The sequence below is a fragment of the Gallinula chloropus genome (assembly GCF_964237585.1).
Source record: "Gallinula chloropus genome assembly, chromosome: 2".
Lineage (NCBI taxonomy): Eukaryota > Metazoa > Chordata > Aves > Gruiformes > Rallidae > Gallinula > Gallinula chloropus.
The window spans coordinates 77,510,936-77,531,888 of record NC_140086.1 but is presented as its reverse complement, the minus strand read 5'-3'; the positions used below and the strand labels follow the sequence as shown (position 1 = coordinate 77,531,888).

At 41.7% G+C, this 20,953-nt stretch overlaps 1 protein-coding gene across 1 annotated transcript in view; it reads left to right on the top strand.

Annotated features, from left to right (window-relative positions):
* Positions 1 to 20,953, top strand: part of DAP (death associated protein) — a 52,418-nt gene that overhangs the window by 30,639 nt on the left and 826 nt on the right. Inside the window, exon 3 of the mRNA XM_084260234.1 lies at positions 17,467 to 17,509. Within this exon, the coding sequence (XP_084116360.1) occupies positions 17,467 to 17,509 (43 nt within the window). The remainder of the gene's footprint in view (positions 1 to 17,466; positions 17,510 to 20,953) is intronic.

Here is a 20,953-nt window from a genome sequence, read left to right as displayed (position 1 = left end):
TGGGTTCCTGTGTCCAAGCTATAAACAGAATGAAGCATCCCAGGCCCGTTATAATAAAAGGCAGTTCCTAGGCACTGATTTAATTTGTTTGCCTCTGTGCATTTAATGCAGTTCCAGAATTATTTCTATGGTGTCACTTTTATTGTTGGTCCCTTAGTCTCTACTTGCAGAACTGGATTTTTAAAGTCTCTGTGATTTACAGTGGTAACTCTGACAGAGACTTTGCTGCTTCTATCACCACTCGAGTCTCCCACAGAGTGGGGTTAAATAGCAACCACCCAACCTTTGGACAGCTTTATACCATTTATTTTAGGGTGAAAACACTAATGAAAGAAAAAAATCACTTTGCAAGTTAATTTTCGCTGGACTTGATTAGGATGCTGCTGAGTCATCAGTCTTCTGTTAAGTTCTTAATGTCTCTTAATCCACGCAGTTTCTGGAAGATGAACAGTATTGACTCTGGAGGTCCATGCTTTCCAATTTGTTTACCTTCCAGGAATTTTATGTGAGTCTTCCCCAGGTGGTTTGTATCAGCAATACGGTACTTTTTTAGTGTTACATGTACACCTTACTTCAAATATGTGTCCATATAATTCCTGAAGTTCCCATACTCCAGAACTCTCTTCTCTGTTAGACAATGTATTAGAGTGGTGGAATTGTTTTAAACAGGAGTTGATAAATGCAAGGAAGGTGGACATTGAATACTGTTGTGCAAGCAGCAGTATGTAAAAACTGGTTTTGTAGGTAATAGCTTTTAAGGCATCTATATCAAAAGGGGTTTAGTGGGGCAAATGTAGTATGTGCTGAAGTTCACTGTTCTGCTGCTTTTCTTAGAGGAACATACGTAGGTAATTCTAAACCATAAAAAATAAATGTGGATACCATCATCTCTTCATGAGTTCACAGTTCAGTAATTATCTTTGGTATTTTTTGCAGAATATTCACTGCATAATCTATGTCTCTACTTGGAAAGTTTTGATTATATGGAACTGTATTTGGCACTTAAAGGACTCAGATTAAAGCTAAATGAAAGTAAAGTCTTTTGAAGGAGTTATCTTATTCCTAATTTTGACATGTCAGTCTCATCCTTACAGTAACTTTTATTTTCATGAAGCACTTAAGAGAAACTCTTGGAGTAAGAATTTAATTTCTTCCAAGAAAGGAAAGAAGAAAATACCTGATGTTTATAAGCATCAAAAAAAAGATACTCAGAAGGAGCTTGAGAGCTGCAGGCTGGATAGACTCACCTTGGCCTCTGGGAATATGATAGAACAGCTAATCCTGGAAACCATTTCCAGGCACCAGGACAAGAAGGTGATAGGTGTGATCAGCATGGATTCACCAAAGGGAAGTCATGCTTGACAAACTTGATAAACTTCTGTGGTGAAAATACCAGCTTGCTAGATGAGGGGAGAGCCTTGGATATTGTCTACCTAGACTTCAGTAAGGCTTCCAATGCTGCCTGCCATAAGATCTTCATAGAGAAGACATGATGAAATATGAGCTGGATGAGCAGACAGCAAGATCAACTGAAAACTGGCTGAATGGTTGGTCCCAGTGATCAGTGGTATGAAGTCTAATTGGAGCTTAGTAATTACCAGTTTACCCTGGGGTAAGTACTGGGTCTGGTCCAGTCTTGTTCAACATCTTTGTTAATCATCTGGGCGATGGGGCAGAGTGTACCCCATAGCAGTTTTTCAGATGACACCAAACTGGGAGAAGTGGCTGATAAACCCGAATTCAGTTCTGGGCTTCTTAGTAGAAGAGAGAGGTGGAACTACTGGAGACAGTCCAGTTGGTGAGGGGCCACAAAGATGATGAGACTGGAGCATCTCTCCTTTGAAAGAGACTGAAAATGCTGGGAGTGGTTAGCCAAGGAGAGTTTATGTATAAATACCTGAAAGGAGAGTGCAAAGAAGATGGAACCAGGCGCTTTTCAGTAGTGCCCAGCGACAGGACCAGAGGAAATGGGCACAAACGGGAACACGGGAGGCTCCATCTGAGCTTCAGGAAACACACACACCCCCACACCCCGCCCCCACAGTGCAGGTAGGTGACCAAGCATTGTCACAGGTTGCCCAGAAGCTGCTCAGGTCCTTGGAGATGCTCATCAGATGTCTGGGTGTGGTACTGAGCAGCCTGCTCTAGGTGGCTCAGCTTGAGCAGGCGCTAGGAGCAGGTGACCTCCAGAGGTCCCTGCCAACTGTTCTGCTGTTCTGTTGTGGGCTGTAATTAGAGTTCTGTAATTCATTTTATTAGTTCTTTCAGTGCTGTTTGTTTTTCTGACTTGGCTCTTCTAGTTCTTAAAAATAAGCAGAAACCTTGAAGATAGTTTTGTTTTACAAACTCTGTAAATATTGTGTCCATGGAATAGGTTAGGAATGAGTGTTTCCAATGCTCTGAGCAGACTTTAAGAGACTTAGATTGAAGGGGTGGTATATTGAATATGTTGTCCAAGACAACAATTTTAAATCAATCCAAAGTGTAGTGACAGGCCTTCAGTAGGAGTGGTCTTGAAGGAAAGCACTTGTCCTTTGTGCCAGTGTCTGGGAGGAGCCACCCAGGCAGCACATACTAGAGACTGGATGACCAGGAGAACCACCTAGCCTTTTCAGAGTGACACCTTACACAGGCATCCCCAGATGTTACAAATTGGGTTGGTGAGACAATGAGACACCACCTCATGGTTATCTCTACAGCTTTACTGTCCAAACTGTCTGATCTGAGTTCTGATCAACAGGCTGCCAGCATCGAATTAGTGTGTTTTGTGTGCAAAATAAAAATAAATTATATCATATATATATGCGGTGACATGCTCCACAAGAGGAAGAAGCCAGTGATCTTCAGAGTGGAACAAGCTGCAGCCTGACATGGGCATTTAGACCTCCAGAGATGGCCTGCCCTGAGCACTGAACCCTGCGTCACTGAGTGATGTCAGTGTTCTCTGGGGCCTGGTGTCTGCTCATGGGCACTGCTGACAGAGCCTAAGCTGTACTCAGAGAGGCCACATGGGGGGCTACTGAAGGTCCAGGGAGAAGGTCACCTCAGCAATGGTGTTTGAGTTGGGCTCTGCTTGCATTGCCTGTTCTGTATTTAAAATGACTGTGACCTTTTGGGCTGTCAAGTTCACATTTTTGTGCAGTGCTCTGTATTCCCTTATTGCAACCAAATTTTTAATAGAAAGATATTGATTAGCCACTGAAAGCTAGACTGCATAGACTGCAAGCCAAGGTTGTGTGCCAGGGTTTGGTCTCTCCTGTTTAATCTATGCATTCATGCTCAGATCCTTCTGATTTCCCCCCAGGGGCTGTGTCGGGTGCCTCCCTTTTGTCACGCTGCTCTGGCAGTGCTACACAGCCCAAGCTACACATTCTGCTGAACATTCAAAAGCGGTTCCTCAAGTGCAAGTGCCGTACTCTATACTCCCCATTCAATTTTCAGAGGTATAGTGTTCCTGTTTAAATCAAGCGAGATTGTGAATGCCTAACCCCTTTGGGAATTGTAGCAGGCTATATTAATGAAAATACCCTGACTTCAAGCTTACAAACTGCTTTTGAAATTCTTCCATTATGTGCACAATAGCAGAGATGCTGAATAGGGTTTCCTTAGATTTTCCAAGGACGTAACACCAAATTGCACCTTTACATTGCTATGTTAATATTTTGATCTGATCCGAAACCTGACCTACCTGAAATAATTACAAGCCTTCCTGAAGTTCTAAATATGCATTTTTCATTAAAAAACCTACCACTGAGTAGTCACACCTGTCAGCCTGGTTTAAGTTTTTAATTAATTTGTTCCTCAAGATTACCATACCTGAAAGAAACGGTAACAGCTGATCAAATTGCTTCACATGCCAAGAGTGACAGTGAGATAACACTGAGCGAAATCAAAATGAGACTTCCTGAGCATTCACTGGTTGATGAGAAGGCTATGAGAAGCTGCTTGCCAGTCTGCGAGGCCTAGAGAAAGAGGGATGGGAATTACTTCAAGGTGGACTTTCTTTGTAGTGGCCTGATTTAGCTCTTGTTTCCATTAGTGTTTCCTTTCTCTGTAACCCTGCTGTTACTGGAAGCTCTGCAAAGCCAGCATGGATTAAAATCAGCATGACTTCTCTTACTTCCACAGATGATCGTAGCTCGCCCTTTGACACAACACTAGGTATATCATTTCTGTCACACATCATGGTTGTACCATGCCAGCACAGAGCAGGTATGAAGGCTGGGTAGTTTCCCATATTTTCCTTCTGCTCTGGACAGCTGTGGGCTTCCTATTTCAAATGCTCAAGTCATAACCTTTGGATTCATAAAAGACTGAGTGTCTCCAGTGGTCTGTATGGGAACTAGGGTTCTAGAGGTACCAGAATTCATGCATAGATGCCTAGTGGTTTATTATTCCCAATGGCATATCTGTGGGTTTTGTAACAGTTGCAGATCCATCTTTTGGTACACTCCATCAGGAGAATGAGAATGCTCCTTCTCTCTGCATAGTCTCCAGAACACTTGGACCCTTTCCCCATATGACATCAATAAAATGCATTGGGGAGGATGGCACACGTGTGACTGTAGTTAGCCCACCCACACAGAAAGGGGGAGGAGAGGAAATGTTTGTGTGCCAGTGCTGTCTCCCTCTGTACGCTTGACAAGGTCGTAGCCGAGCTCTTTGGGTCAGGTGGTAAGCTCATGGCAACGTGCCTGTTACTGGGACCCCGCGGTGTCCACACCAAAGCACCACACCATGAGCAAATCAGGGGCCATTAAGCACTGTCTTTTCATGTGTTTTCTCTAGCACTGCTAATACAAAACAGGATGCCTAGTTCTTGTAACATGGAGTGTAACCCTGGATGTCTCTTCTGCTCTGCCATCTAGGCCCATCACAGGATTTCCACTGTGTTTTAGGAGATTTGTTCTGATACTTATTCAGCAGTAGTGCCAAAGGAGAGGATCCTCTTTTTCCTTCCTTTTTCTCTTCCCCTTTCTCCATCCTTTCCTTCCTGTAGTTTCCTCTCCTATACTGCTTCTGCCCAATACTCATAAAATTCTTGAGCTATCTGCCCTTGTCCTCTTACCTCCACTCATAGATCAAGTAGCATGATTGCATTGTGCTTTTTCTCAACTGTGGATTGTGCTATTACCCTCTCCATGTTGCATCAGGAAATGTTCCTGTTCTTCAGAGCAGAGCTCTGTAACAAGCTTGCTTTTCCAGCTCAAAGCTCCTGGACACTTCTTTACTATCTAATTCCCTTGATGTTTTACAGTAATGAACGAGGATTGCTGCTGTAGAATTTGTGGAAATTTCTCTTTCTTTGCAATTGGAAGTAGCTAGAAGAGATCCCTCTGATAGACAAAAATGAAATTAAACTTCAGTTTGCAGCTGGCCATTATGTTGCAGCAATAGCATTGCTGTCATCTGGGTGCCTGGGGTATGTCTCCATGGACGACTTCTCTATAAAGATTTTAAATAAATATGACAGAAGCCCAATACCCTTCTGTCAATTTTAATGTCATAGCAGCAAGTATTCCGAGCAACTATACACAAGAGGTCTGTCTTCTCTCCTGAAAGTGTGGGTTAATAATAGGAATGCCACATTGGCTAATACAGAATTTTGCAATAAATATAAAGGAAGAAAATTAGAAAATGGTTTGGCCTTTTGATAAATTAAGGGTGTTCTCCCTACACCTGGCCTTTTCAGATTTTTTTTTGTGGTGATAAACTCAAAATGAATGGGCAGGTATCTGACATAAAAGGAGTGTGCAAACTGGTTTGCTGGTTAAGAGTTGGCACATACCCGTTTTATCAAGTGTCATCTCAGGAAGTAACATGAAAGGAGGATTATCATTATAGCTGAATGCAACTAAAAGCAGTAAAAGTATTAGGTATACATTTGACTTCTTGTGTTCTTATTTTAGGTTCTTAAACATGAATTTCAGGTTGTGGCTGAAAACCTGTATTAATCCACCTTACTAACTGTATTTTTTTCAGCCCCCATCGGACAGTGAATATTCATTGGACCCCCAGCATTATGTGGCTGGGAGCAGCCTGAATTGTAGTCCAGCCCCACCACTTAATTTGTACTTACCATGTGTTAGGTGTTCTGGGAATCACTGTGAGACTGAGAAAGAGTGACCATAGATGGACACTATTTCCCAGAATATGCTATTGGTATATCTAGCTTGTTGCTTTCCACTGATCTTCGCTATTTTATGTTCCAGAATGTATATCTAAATAACAAGTTCAAATAACATCTCTAATTTTCAACTAAATGAAAACTTAGACATTTTTTTCTAAGACTTATCTGTGTTGCAAGTTATGAAACCAGAATTTAGAACCTTTAATGGAGTGAGAGACTTTTCTCCACATACGTGTCTCTGAGACACACAGTATGATTTCTACTCTCTTTGGCTCTCATTGTTCACACTCTTTCATGGTACACTCTCCAGATGAGAGCAGGTTAACCATTTGAATCCCTTCATCGTGGTATTTGATTCAGCATCTCCAGCTGGTATATGTGTAATTTTCTGCTGAAGTCTTTGATAAAAAAGAAGAAAGTTAAGATCCAAAATGGTGCAGTTCCTCTGAAGTGTTTTTAAGACTTCTCATTGCAGAGGTTTTCAGGTGCTTTAGAGATCATGTGAATTCAGAAGAGTTCAGCTGAATCAGGCAGTGCATCATCTTACACTCCAGTCTGCAGCAAAATTTGGTTGCTACAAATTCCTTATTTTCTCTGTTTACATGTGAAGTGATTATGCTGTAAGTTACAGGTGTTTTCTCAAGAAAGCACTGGCTTTGGAGATCTGTTATACCAAGTCATCACTCCTTAGAAAAGAAACAGTTTGGTGATTAACTTAATGTTGCACACAGTTATCATGTTGTTGTTTAAAATGACAAAAAACTTTATTGCTTTGGGAAGCAGCCCTTGGGGGCTGAGAGGCTGTTAGAGGTAGCAGAGGGATGGAGAGAAGGACCAGGTCATCATCTCCCCTGTACCCTCTGCCAGAAAACAGCATTTTAAAATTTCCTCTGGTTGCTGCTCCTGCAGGTCTTGGGCTCCCTCTAACCACTTGCTTTTGTAATGAAAACTGAATGGGGATGTGTTTTATACTGAATTCTTAAAATAGAGTCAGCATGACACAGAGGTTTAGCTATATGTTCCGAAGTCTTAGTGGGGAGGAGGGAAATAAGAAAAGGTAATGGAACCAAGAGGTAATGAGATATAGAGTTTGGGGGGGGGGTTGTGTGTAGTGTAAATGTCTCATATTTACAAAATGTTTCTTCAAAATGTGAAAATCTGAAAAGAATAAGCTGTCAGTAAGTCATACTGACATTATGAAAAGTGATGCAGTATAGTGTTCACACATGTGTACACCTGGCTACATGTATGATAGAAGATGCACTTGTTGTGGCAGTTATTATTTCCACCTAATAATAGTTTGAAAATCTCATTGTGGTGTCATACGTTTTCGTTAATTTTCACACCAATCTGTTGGGACTCCATTACTCTTTTGAACTACATAAAGTAAAAGTGACCTCTGAATTTGCATGTTAATAGACTTTTACAAAAGTCATATCCTGGTTCATTAGCAAATAAAAAGCAATTAAAATGTTTATATGTCTAAGTACACAGAGGATGACAGAAATGGCTTTTTGAAGCATACAGAGGAGCCAAGGAATCAGCAGAAAAAAAGTTCTTGCTAATCTCACCTAAATTGATACTTAAGACAGGTGCACTCTACTTTTGAAATAAGAAGTACGTTTTACTTATGCCTGTTGTCCCTGTTACCAGAGATGAGTAGGCTGATGGCTTCTTAAGTCAACTCCCATTACTATGTTGTCACTGGTTACAACATCCAGACAGTGGCCAGAGGTACAACCACGACGCAGATGTTTTGGAAAGACTCTGTTCTTGCTGAAGACACCCTTCATCTGGAGCTACAGAAGCGTAACTTCAGACAGCACTCCAGCCAGAGCTGTGCCACTGGGCAGTGGATAGAGTGAATCATTTTTAGTGTCTCTCTATTTTCTGTTGTGCTCTCCACAGGAAAGGCCAGTACAAAATACTAGCCCAGGCTACCAGCACAAAGCACCAACAGCATCGCTGTCTAATTAAACTCAGCAGAGATTGTGCATGCCTGCTTCCTTGTCCTTCCTTGGAGAGACGGATCTGTTTGTCCCGTAGAAGCAAAGTGAAGAGGCAAAGCTACCTATGCAACACTAGCAGGAAACACATGTAATCTAACCCTGTTGGGTATGGTAGAAGGAAATGTTGCCACAAGGTTAGCTGCCATCTTGTAGGCACTGTAGTACTTCTTTAAGGAAATGAACTGCTTTGGCTATTATTAAAGCAATTAAAAGCCATTCAAACAAATGGAGCACAAGGGCGTGACAGAGCTAACAGACCCAACTAGAAAATTAGCAGTAGTTTTTGTTGGATTAACAGAAAAATCACTAGTGGTATTGACATTCAGGAGTTTGTAGTTGGTTTAAGATTTCTCTGTGCCACTGAAATGAATGGGTGCTACTGTAGAACTGTATTCGGATTTAACAGCACGTTGATCTGTTACCCGTTTGCATTGTCACAGCTTTTATTATGGCTTTTAAAAGCCAGGCACTTATTTTACAGCAAGTGAAAGCTTGCCATCTAGGAACTCCTCTTGAAATCCTTCAGATTGTAATGCTTTGAATCCCATTGCTATTGATTTCTTCAAGGTCGGATTTCCATGTATTTTCTTGGTAGCAAGTTCTGGGCCTGCTGAATTCAGTGGAAGTTTTGCAGATGATTGTAATAATATCTGATGTTGACCTCCTGCCTTAAATTCTTAAGATAATTATGGAGGAAACAGCTTGTTCGGATTGTATTCAGGTGACTGGATGTTTCTAGATGGAAAATTAAGATGCTGCCTTTCCAGCTGCCATAGCTCAGTAGCAGGCATGGTAATGGTAGTGGAGGAATGAAGTGGTTGGTTTCTCTCAGGGCAACGGAAGTCAGTTTCCCTGTGGAGAAATTTAATTTCACCAAGTTCATTTAAACAAAGATGAGCCCTTGTCTGAAGCCCTTCTAGAGAACTGTGTTTCTTGTCTTTTATCAGATTAAAAACCTAGCTGGGCTAAGGTTGTTAGGGGGTTAAGTGGTTTCTTAGTATTAAAAGTAAGCCGTTAAGTTGAAAACAGGTTTTTTTTTTAGTTCTGTCTTCTGTTGCTCCTTTATGAGCTATAAATGTAAGATTGGATACTTAAAGAACACTTCCTTTGTTTTCTGTGTCGGAAGAGGAGTCCCAGGATCTAGGATTTACTGCTCTCTTATTCCTGTGCTGAGATTTATGCAATTAGAAATGCTACTTGCCACTGGAAAACAGGGAGAATTGTGTCAATAACTTTGGCAGGGTTTGAACTAAAGCAAGTTCCTGGCCAATACAGCTGGCTCAAACGATCTTCAGCACACGATCTGATACTACCAGAGTATCTTCATGACCTTCCTCAGTGACCTTTATCATGCTCAGAGCTTTCCCAGGAGCAGCCTTGAAATAGGCAGGAACTTCATCACAGTCTTTTCTGCTGTGGCAGAGGCACGAACAGCCAGAGAAGTGAAAAAAATACTAATTTCAGTCTGCATTTCCTTTGGAGAGCTTCACATAACAGGGTATGACTGCAGAATGGAACCTGTTCTGAATGGAGTAAAACTCTGTTGAGAAGTCTCCTCAGAACAGTGCTGTGGCTGCAGAAGGTGATGTAGCATCTGTGCAGACGCATGCATGTTGGACTTTGTGTCTGCAGTGTAGTCTGGGGTAATGAGAAATGATGCTGCAGTTGTTCAAAGCAGTAGGACAGTGAAAGATGCACATGGGCTTCATAGTTAATAGCTCGAGACATCGGAAAGCAAGATTTGGGTTTGAAGAGGAAAGGTTGGGGGTTGCTGAGCCACTGGTATCCTCGGTATGGATGCGTGCTGCTGTTGCAGGATGGGGGTACATGCAGCACTTGACTAGTACATGGAAGATTTGCTCCTCTCCCCCCATGGTCTTTGCTGACCATTTTGCAGCTGTTGAAAGCCTGCGCTCCTTCATTCCTTATTGCAGGGTTTCCTGCAGCTGTGTCACTGTGTCAGGACTGCTTGCTTCGTGCCAGTTCTCATCGCTCTCATTTTTCCACAGTTAAGTGGCTGCAGACAGTAAGTGGGCTACTGCTGCAGTCGCTGCCTGTGAGAAGTTTGTCATTGATGTTCACTAAGAGCTAATGTAGGTGCTGTGATAACAGGGTTGAACTCTAATAAATGAACCAGCAGTTAGAGAATTATGGACTATTTCTAAACCCTCTGAGTCTTTCGAAAAGGTGAAATACTTAAATCTTCATTTTGTGATCAGAAGAAGGCATGAAAGAGAAATTTACTCTCGGATAGCAATGTCATGTACAACAATATAGGTAAGAGATGGTGGATATCTTTCTTAAATAATTTTATTTTATGGCTAACACATGCACTAAAAACAAAGATGAATGAGAGGCTGGTGAGATTAATCAGGTTGTATGCTGCAGTGCATCCACAGTGAATGTAAGAACAATGAATGTCAATCAGTTGCTATTACATATAATGGCTAGTGATTTACCACCTCATTAAAAGATCAGGACACCTAATTTGCTTGTGTGTGAATAGCAAAACAAATAGTCATTAAAATTTCCTGATAGGGTTTTGAGGTCTTCCTTCAAACTTGCCTTAATTTTGCCTGTATGGGAAGAGGAACAATTTAGGAGAATGGGGTATATTGGGGCACAGACTAACATTCTGCATTGAGAAAGCTGTTTTCCAAAAGTACTGTCTGTAGGGATGTGTATGAATTCACGTGTGTATATGTACTGCATTTCATCAAGATCTGGCGTCAAGGGGAAGTACTGCTTTTTGCTTATTTTCAGATTTGCCACAGCACCTGAATTTGAGGCAGTTCACTACGTACTGTAGATGACACTCAGAGGTTCAACAGTGCCATCCTGTGGGTGATCTTACAGGTTCGAAAGCCATGGCAGATAAACGAATGACCTCAACTGGATAAATTATCATAGAAGATCAGATACTGTATGTCCCCATGCAATCAGCTAGAATATTTCCCTCCGGTAGTCAGTCAGACTAATTATTACTTTTCTGTCCAGAAAATTAATAACCTAAATGTATTATAACGAATGGGAAAGTATTTCAGGCGAGCTGATGAGCGGTGTGCTTGTTAGTTCGACTTTGTTGCTGAGAAATGTGGGTTTAATCATCTCGGTGTGTTTTTAATCATCTTGGAATTTATTTTCACAGACAATGCCAAAATCAAAGGCAACTATGGAAATTCAAATAAGCACCCCTATAAAGAAGTATCTGGGCATCTTTAAAGAGGCATTAGACTGAAACTAAGACTAGTTAGCTTTTATGTTTCATAACCAGAAAATATCAATTCCCGAGCAGCCTTGAAGATTAAGCTGGGTGGTTTGAGCAACTGGCCAAAATACATCTAATTCCAGGAAGATAAGGGCAGGATTAAATTCTGAAGTCTTGTTGACTGAAGATGAAATTCTGCTTCGAATATTTTGAGAACTTTCTGCTCACAGATGGAATATCATGCCAGGACAAGGTAGAAGATAGCAAAACTTGCTCTAATTAGGCAACAGTTGGGGGATCAGTGGGTAACTGCAGATCATCCTATTTCATAAATGTTTTTACATTATGCTTGCCTAAGCAACTTGTTAACAAGAGTGATTGATGTGCTTGTTTGGAAATGAGCAAGGAAATAAAGGACAAGCTGCTCAGTAGAAGGTTCTGTTCATTTTTCAAAGCCCTGCTGTTTCGGGGTGCCAGAAGGGTGAGGTGCATGCTGTCTGTGATTCAGAGAGTTGGGCGCAGCTCCAGGCGCTGCCTGGGTGCCTCTTGAGCCTGCAGCCTGGCAGGGGGAATTTCTTTGCTTTTCCCAGCTGAAGGCCAACTGTGACATCCTGTACATGCCACTGGATGGCTTGATTGAAGGAAGGAAACTCCAGGTTGCAGACTGTACCATTGACCTGTGGTAGTTAGAAACTGTGACATGATTTGTGGTTCCTAAGTCTTTGAAAAACATGTCATGCTATTATTTATGTATTTTACATGTCTCCTTGCCAGGTCTACTTAAACATCAAAAGGTGATTGCCAGTGATAAGACATACCATTTAAATTTCATGAGTACGAAAAGACAAATATGAAACATTTCCATTTAGACTGTGTTTAATGTAGTTTTAAATATTTTAATTTTTTTTTACCTATTTTGACAAAGACTCTTTTCAGGAGAACCTTTTTTCAGGAGGTTCTGCATTTCATTCTAAGATATTTTAAAGGTATCAGCTATTAATAGTTTTAAATGTGTGTCTACTACTTTGTTCAAGTGTTGCACATACTATAAAGAAGGTAAATGAGAACAACGTTCTCCACTCTTGTGTATACTGTATACAAATAATTGTTAGCTCTTTCCTCATGTAGAAAGGTCTCCACGCTCTCACAGCTATTTCTGCTTTCATTCTTTACTGTTGCTGTTCCTGGACTGAATACGGTGCTTTAAATGAGGTATACTGTGAGGTACTGTTTTTCCATTGCATTTTCTCATTCTTTACTTAGTCTTAGCACGTTGTTTTGGTGTTCCTGCTCACCAGTGGACACAGAGTGCTACCCTTCTATACCAGCTGGCTGCAGTGAGACCCATTTCCCATTTCAGGAGCTTTTACAGTTTGTGTGGAAAGGAATGATGCGTATGTGTGGTTCTCTCTCCTGCTTTGTCAGCTCTAAACGGAGGCTTTTGGTTTGGATTTCACGGTGAGGGATGCTCATAGCCCGTCCTCCGGGTCGGATCTGCCATCCCACCTGCCCTGGGAACTGTCATCAGATTCAGATCCAGATCCATCCCATCAGGTGATGGTGTGGTAGGCAATTCAGGTGCTGTGGATGGGAGAGTGGCTGCAGGTGTTCACTCCCCTCACCCCACCACTGCAGCTCTGGGAACAGACTGTGATCTTTCCTGAATTTGGGACCACTCTGAAAGAGCGGTGAACCCGAGTAGCCTCCCTATGTACCCGGGTGCGTGCGTGCGCCGCGCTATGGGTGGATTTACCCGATAACTGTCGAATTCCCTCTGAACTTAGAAAACTAACTTATCCCATTCCTCTAATTTAAATCAAGATAGATAAATTCTCTTCTCTGTAGGAGATTTCACAGTAATTCCAAAGTCACTCTGTTGGTCTTTACAGTATGTCTGTTAGACTTCAGTTTAACCAATCCCTCTAAGGTGAAGGCATAAGATTTTAGTATTATTAATGCCTCATTCCGCCTAGCTAATGATCTTTTCAAGTATTTTCATTTTTTTTTGTGATTTACTTCTAATGCCAGATAAAGCCCTTATTTAAGTATTATGAAATAGTAGAAATCTTTATTTTATTGGAATACAATCAGGATAAATGAATCCAGTAGAGAATCTGATGTTAAACAGGTGCAGTTCTTAGCAGCATTGCCCATGTAAAATCAGGGCAAGTTCTTTGAACACTCAGATCTTGACAGATGTGTTCATTTTCTCCATATGTTGTAATAAAATAAGGATTTGCTCTGGAAGTATTGACACACACTCTAAACAGGCTTGGCAAACTCACCATCGCATTCCTTGTGGAATATTGGCTGTGGCTATTACTTAACTTTAAATGTGTGCATTAAATATCTGCAAAGCACATATATGCACAAACAAAATCCGTTTTTTGTCAGAAAGTAATATTTTTTTTTGCTTTCTTGTTTACTGATGCCTAGACAAAGGAGTGCTGCATCGTCAAAACAACATCTGTCAAACTGATTTTCATCAGATTAAGTATATCCTCAAAGCAACCATCGCAGCTTACAAAATACTGGAAATGTAGGTTGTGCTTTGCCATAAAACACCAATACAATTTAAAGCACTTGAAAGTGCTTTACAGACGTAGCAGTGATAGTACTCTCCAGTTTTGGTTCTATTTTTGATAGGTCCTTGGGAAAGATAGTGACATTGCAACACGGCAGTCCCAGTAGATTACAGAACTATGGCCCTGGCAGCGAACCTGGATCGACAAATGCCAATGGTTTGAGAGTCTGGCAGCAGAGATTGAATTTATTGCAAAGAAGTTCACGTGTAGAAAGATTTCTTCCATTAAGAATGAACTCATTGTGAATCAGTGACTGATTATCCAGGCCTTTCTCTGATCAGTTCAATTTTTCAGTAGTATGGATGTGTGGTTATATGTGGTTTAGCCTGATTCTGGTTCTATAGACCATCAAAGTTAACTGATCATATTAAGTTTCTAAAGATCTTTTCTGGGACAATATAATCCAGTAAAAATGGGAGGAAAGTCAGTTGTTTTAACATCGAACGTAAATAAATACAGGCACCCTCAATCACTCACGTTTCTGGCCAGCTTTCTGTCTTTCTTCCTGCTAGGGAATAATTAATGCATGAAAATGAGCTTCCTAATAGGCTGGTGTGTCTTCATAGGAGTGGAGCATTTTGCCTGTGTAATCAGTTCTAAGTCAAGACGCGAAGCCTCATAACAGCGAGCGCCTGCGGTCCAGTGTGGGAGCTCAGGTCAACCAGGAATGAATGCCGGGATTTCCGTGAAAGATCTTTGTGGGTGGGGAGCAGAGACACTCGAGCTGGAAGCCGTGTCAGCGTTTCCATTAGTACTTCCATTTGGAAGTTGGACATCTAGCATAATACAGTAAGAGTCCAGTCAGAAAGCTGTGGAGACACGAACACGGGTGCAAGTCGATGACAAGCCTGTTCCAGCTGTATTTGCGTGTAGATACATTTTTACTGCTCTGGTTTCCCATTAGGCTGTTCCCTATGCATCTGTGAATTGCCCTGTGCTATCCTAAAATGTACCAGGTAAACCTTCCATGAGTTAGTACAAGGGATTTAGTACTTATCACACACACAGGATAACCCTGTGTGTCCTGTTCCTAGAACATTGCAGCTGAAGACCCTCCCAGAACCAATTGCGTGACATGAGACTAAATATTTTATTTCATTACACAGTTAACTGAAGGATATAGTTTTTACCAGGAAAATAGCATTGCTGGGTTTTGTTTTCTTTATAAAGATGTGCTGATTAATTCTTTCGTACGACCTGAAACACAAACCTCAAACTGTTTTTTTAACTTAACTGAGCCTAAAATTATTCTTACAGTATCTTCAGCCTAGATCCTTAAACAACAGAACATATTGTTAAGGAAAATAAGAATGAAAATGTACCAAATATTCTAACTTTATCCAGCTTTATTGTGTACCCAGGGACCCTGTCACTTGCAAGCTCAATCCTTTGAATATTAATAGCGTCAAATTTTGGTCAGGAGACCAGGATTTCTGAGAACACTTAGGATTGGCGGCGGGAAAATCTGTGTTTGAAACAGCCATTGTGCAAGAGATTCCTTCCAGTTGGCATTTTTGGCCAAACCCATGGAGCATTTAACTTCTTGTTTAGAGCAACAAGCAGAGAGCAGACAGTAGAGCCTGGCGCGCAGCAGACAAGCTGTAGCACGTTCAGCAAACGCCGGCTCTTTTTGGGAAATGTTGATTTGAATTTCATGCATCATCCAAGCACAGCAAACACTGAAAGGTCATAGTAAGAATATAAGGAAAAAATCCATTTTATTTGAATTTCTCCCTCTCCAATACTGTTAATAACACAATGTCAAACAAATAGCTGTTTCTTCGAGTGTGACTAAAGCCAGATTCTAGGTACAGTTGAAGAATAACTTGCCACACTTTTTTCCCCCCCCATTTGCTGTTCATTTCCTTTATAATGTCACAGTGTTAGTAGTTTATGAATGGTACCTTGAGCCACTGCAGTACGTCTGTGTTTTCTCAGAGTTGTTTCTTTGTTCCTCAGCATCCAGGAAATCTCACGCAGACTGTAACGTACTAATTGGCTCAATTATCAGTGAGGATGAAATGAAAAGTTTGCTATTGATCTTTACTCGTTATTAGCTTATACTAACTGAAAATTAGATTGCAGAAGTCTAATACAGTATCAAGGTATTCTTTCTCATTACAGGAAATACCGCTGGTGCTCATACCTGGAGGCATTTCAGAGCAGAACTTCCTACTTTTCTCCTTCTCTCTAATCTTGCCTTTCTGACTTCCAAAAAATTTCTCAAAGGGATGATGGCTCCTGTTAGATAACCAGGATGTTCAGAGGCTGTGTAGCAATGCAGTGACTGAAGCAGGGCTCAGGCAATATTTATTAGACTATTATATCAAGATGTAATACTGTGCTGCTTGCTACCTTAACTTCACATAACATATTAATAAATCTTTGCAGGCAGTCTAGTGGTAATAAAGTGCATGATAATAATCAGCATCATTGCTCTAATAAGTCATTTGGTTTGTGTTTTTCCAACCTTGTCAACCATAACACCACAGGGTAGGGATCCTTCTCATTGTCCACGTTAATGGAGCCCCTGCTCTGAGTCCTGGGTTATGGACATGCTCAGAGGGTGGCACAGCTTTACCTCCACCCCCTCCTTCCCTTTGCAGTGCCTCAGGTTACGTGGTTTTCTTACAGAAGTATGACCTCTATTGTGGAGATTTGCTGGAGCTCCTGTTCCCAGTCCTTCTGCAGACTCCATGCAGACGTTTGGGTTTACTTGCCCAGGAGACCACTGCAGCTGCTGAGCATTTATAATTTAGAGACTGTGGTGGTGCCCACTGCCCGGGTGACCCATTAGATGTAGCCATGCTTTGGCCTCCATGTGGCAGTGGTCAGTTGAAGAGATGGGTGAGCCCTGCTGACCAAGTTGAATTCTGCCCTTGGAGAATCTGTTCCTGTTAGCATGCATGAAGGTCTCAAAATGAAAAAGCAGTACAGACTTTGCTTCGTGTTTTTAAGATTTTGTTTTTATTGCAGACATGATTCTACTTCTGTGTAATAGAGTAGATAAATATCTGCTTGAAAAATCTGTGATTTGAAGTACTGGGTGTTGTTTTTTTCTGAGACTCACAATCTTAATCCATTGATTGACAGATATGAACTTGACTTTTATTCTCCATCACAGCAGTGAGTTTAGTCCAGCTACAGTTTTCATTGTTGCAGTACAAATACACTAAAGTACTGCTGGCAGCTTATATATAAAATTTGAGGATTAAGCAAGCAATGCAAACAAACAAAGACTCTTGGCTTTGAGCAAGGAACAGGGTGTTAGGCTAGCCTGTTACTGCTGTCACAACAAACAGGAAGTAATAGCAGCCAAAGCTTACAGGTCTGTTCTTGGCTGCACTAAGTACTAGTAAGCCAGTAGTCATTTGAAGAGGAAATTTGTCATGTCTATTTGAAGTGTTCTGTAACTTGCCAGCAATGCCACTTTTTGTTTTAGTTCGTTGTATATGTGATGTATTTTTCATTTATGTCTTCTAATATTTTGTATAAATTATCTCTTTTTTTTTTTTCTTTTTTTTCTTTTTCCAGCCCGCCTAAACCAACGGTGTTCATCTCTGGTGTCATTGCTAGGGTAAGACTATCATTAAATTACTTTTGATCACAGAAAAATTATAGTAGGCTTTTCAGAATTATCACTGATCAGGGCAGAAATAACCTTTTCCATTCCCCTTTGTCCCTCATGTTTTGTGCATTTGTGTGGGCCCCTTTGAGCATTCTTTTTGGGTTTTGTTGTGAAATTGAAATTATTTATTACTTCCACAGTTTTCCTTTGAATTTTAGCACTTTAAGTGTCTTGGATCCCACTTTCATACCTTAAGCCAGGTATTGCTGCATTCATTTCCTTTGAAAGTGGCTGTGTGCTAAATGTGCTGCTACGGCTTGGTCTGTGGTGAGGAGTGACACTCGTGTTTGAAGATCCCTGTTTCAGCTGCCATGTGTGTCTTGAGGTACTTGGGATTCAAGGCACCATTCCCTGGATCTTAACAGCAGGCAGGACCTGGAAATCAATCAGCTCAGTCATTAGTATTAGCTAGCCATTAATCACCTGATCAGTAATTCGTGCCTTGTGCGTTGTGACAGGTGGCGTTTTATCGCAGCTTTACACGGTGGTGTAAGGTACTAGAGATGTGCCTTAACAATCACCAACAGAACTGCAGCCCCCTCTCTTTCTTCTCTCTTACCCTACCCCACCCCCTTCCTTCTCTCCCAGCCACCCCCAGCCACCCGGAGCAATCTGAGGTCTGTTGGAACGCAAGGGGGTTTAACCTCTGCCAAATTAGTCTGTCTGGTTGTGGATAGTGACAGGTGGTGGCCTTACATCGTTGGCACCTCTAATGGGTTTTCCTGGAAGGTGCTGTGCTTGTGTCACACTACACAGGGGGAAAGAGTGAGTGATGTCACGTGCCCTGGGCTGTAAAGGTAGCAGGCAGGCACTGCTGTATTACCGCACCTCTGGCTGCAATAAGATGGGTACCAATTTAGGGATTTAGATGCCTAACTACTTCTAACTAATTATGGCATTAATGTTCTACTGTTTTGATAGCACTTTAACAGTCATAGGGCACTGGTGTTTTTTAATGAGTTGCCTCCAGTTCAGTAGGCATCCAAGAGTCAACATGGAAGGAAACTATTTTGTTACTTTTGTAACTTGTCTCTCTGTTAGCTAATCAGTTACTTGATAGTAGCTTATATGTTTATCCTTACATATTTATACTTAACCTCAGTAAGCTGTCAGCTCCAGGTTTGTTTATTTAACCTATGAAGAGCAAACTTGGTCTATCATTTTCTGAGACTTTATAGCTCCCAAATGTATATGAAAATGTCTTCTGTTATGTGATAAACAAACCCTTGCAATGCTGTTTTGAACCCAGAGTAATTTTCCAATCATATTTTAAAATTCTCTGGTATATAATATTTCTCATCAGCGTCAAGTAGAAGTCTATATATCTGTTCTGTGTCTTATCAGTTGGGAGGCTCCTCATGAGGCTGCATGTGGAAGGCACCAAATTGAGAGGAACACCTAATAGGTTTGAGAACAGGGCTGTTACGTTGAGGGAGGAGGACAGGCTGTGGAAGAATGGCAGGCAGCAGCTGCATGTGAGCCAGCCACATGCAAGACACGAAGAAAGCCAAGGGCATCCTCGCCAGCACTAACAGGAAAGTAGCTGGTAGATAGAAGGAAGTGTTATTCCCCTCTGCTTAGCACGCTTTAGACCATATATGGAATAGTTCACCCAGTTTTGGACACCTGAGTGTATGAAAGATGTTGATAAAGCAGAGTGAGTTCACTGGAAGGCCACCAAGGTGGTCAGGGAGCATGTGCCCTGGGAGGAGAGGCTGAGGGAACAGGCCTTGTTTAGCATGGAGAAGAGATGGTATCAGTAAGACCTAATGGCAGCCACTACAAGGAAGCTACTGGGAAGATGGAGCCATGCTGTTTGGTGTGCATGACAGGCTTACAAGAGACAACAGACACAAATTGAAATGGAAGGGCCAGACTAGACGCAAAAAAACCCCAACCTTTTGACTGTGAGGACATTCAGGCAGGGAAGCAAGTTGCCTGGAGGAGCTATTCACTCTCTGTCCTTTGAGGTTTTCAAGACCTGACTGGATAAAAGCTTTGAATAAGTTGGTCTGATCTCCTAGCTAGTTCTGCTTTGAGCAGAAGCTTAGGCTGAAGACGTCCTGAGGTCCCTTACAAACTGAATTATTCTGTGGTACTTTGATTCTAAGCATGGGCATTTCCTGCTAACACTTGCAGTCCGATTCTGTCATCTGCTCAACTGCTACAGTACCCACGAGTCATAGAAGATCTGCATTCACATCATCTGTTCGGGACAACAAGGTGTTGAGGGGTCAGCAAGGTATGGAGAAGGCAAACAGCAGCATTTGGGAAAGGAGGTAGAAAATGTCAAGCCTGAGAAGATGAGATCTCTGAAAACTGGATGCAATTTAGAGTAGAGAAAAAAGTGAAAATATGTTAAAAGTTAATCTAGTGATTAAGATTTTAAACAAAATTTAATAAAAATGCCAGAACAGAAAGGGAGAATTTGGATTAGATGGAAATGTGGTCAGGTGTGAAACAGGCCATCTGAAATGTCAGCTTTGTACAATATACCTCTGTGTACGGTTGTCACTTCGTGAGCTGATTGAATGCCAGGGGTTCCTGGCTTATGTGTTTGTCCCTGTTTCTAAAGAGGGAAGCTGTGGTTATCTTCCTCTTGTCTCTGAGCACTCACAGTAGTTTGTTTCCCGTTGCTTTTTCAAACCTCATGGGACTGACCCAGCAGTGGCCGCTGTAAATGCTGCTGGTGTAAGGGTTACACCTGGGCCAAGCTGCCCAGCAGCAGCTCGGGAGGGCTGATGCTCATGGACCTGGTTAAAAGACCATGTTGAACTTAATAGCTAGCCACTCCTCACACTTGAGACAAAAGCAGTTTGGGATCCTGCCTTGCTTCCTACAGAGCTGGCATTCCTACTGTAGGCTTTCTAGTGAAGGTAGCTTTTTGCACTGCCTTACCTTGTTTGTAAAATAGCCTCCTTTTTCTGGTTGCTTGTGGAGACAAAACAGGTCAAGGAGGCCTGACCATACAGAGCCAGTGAAGGTGACTTAGCGTGAGGAGCTGTTAACCACTGAAGATAGGAATGTATTTTTCTATACCTTGGGTCACTCACTCTGAGATACTGTGCTCCTGGATGGTGTGTGGAATTGGAAGAAGTGGCCTGCAATACAAGAAAGATGTGGAACTGTTGGAGAGGGTTCAGAGGAGGGTCACAAAGATGATTAGAGGGCTGGAGCACCTCCCCTATGAAGAGAGGCTGAGGGAGCTGGGCTGGGCTTGTTCAGCCTGGAGAAGAGAAGGCTGTGGGGGGACCTTATTGCAGCCTTCCAGTACCTGAAGGGAACATACAAACAGGAAGGGAATCAACTTTTTAAAAGGATAGACAATGGCAGGACAAGGGGGAATGGATTGAAGCTAAAGGAGGGAATGTTTAGATTAGATATTAGGGGAAG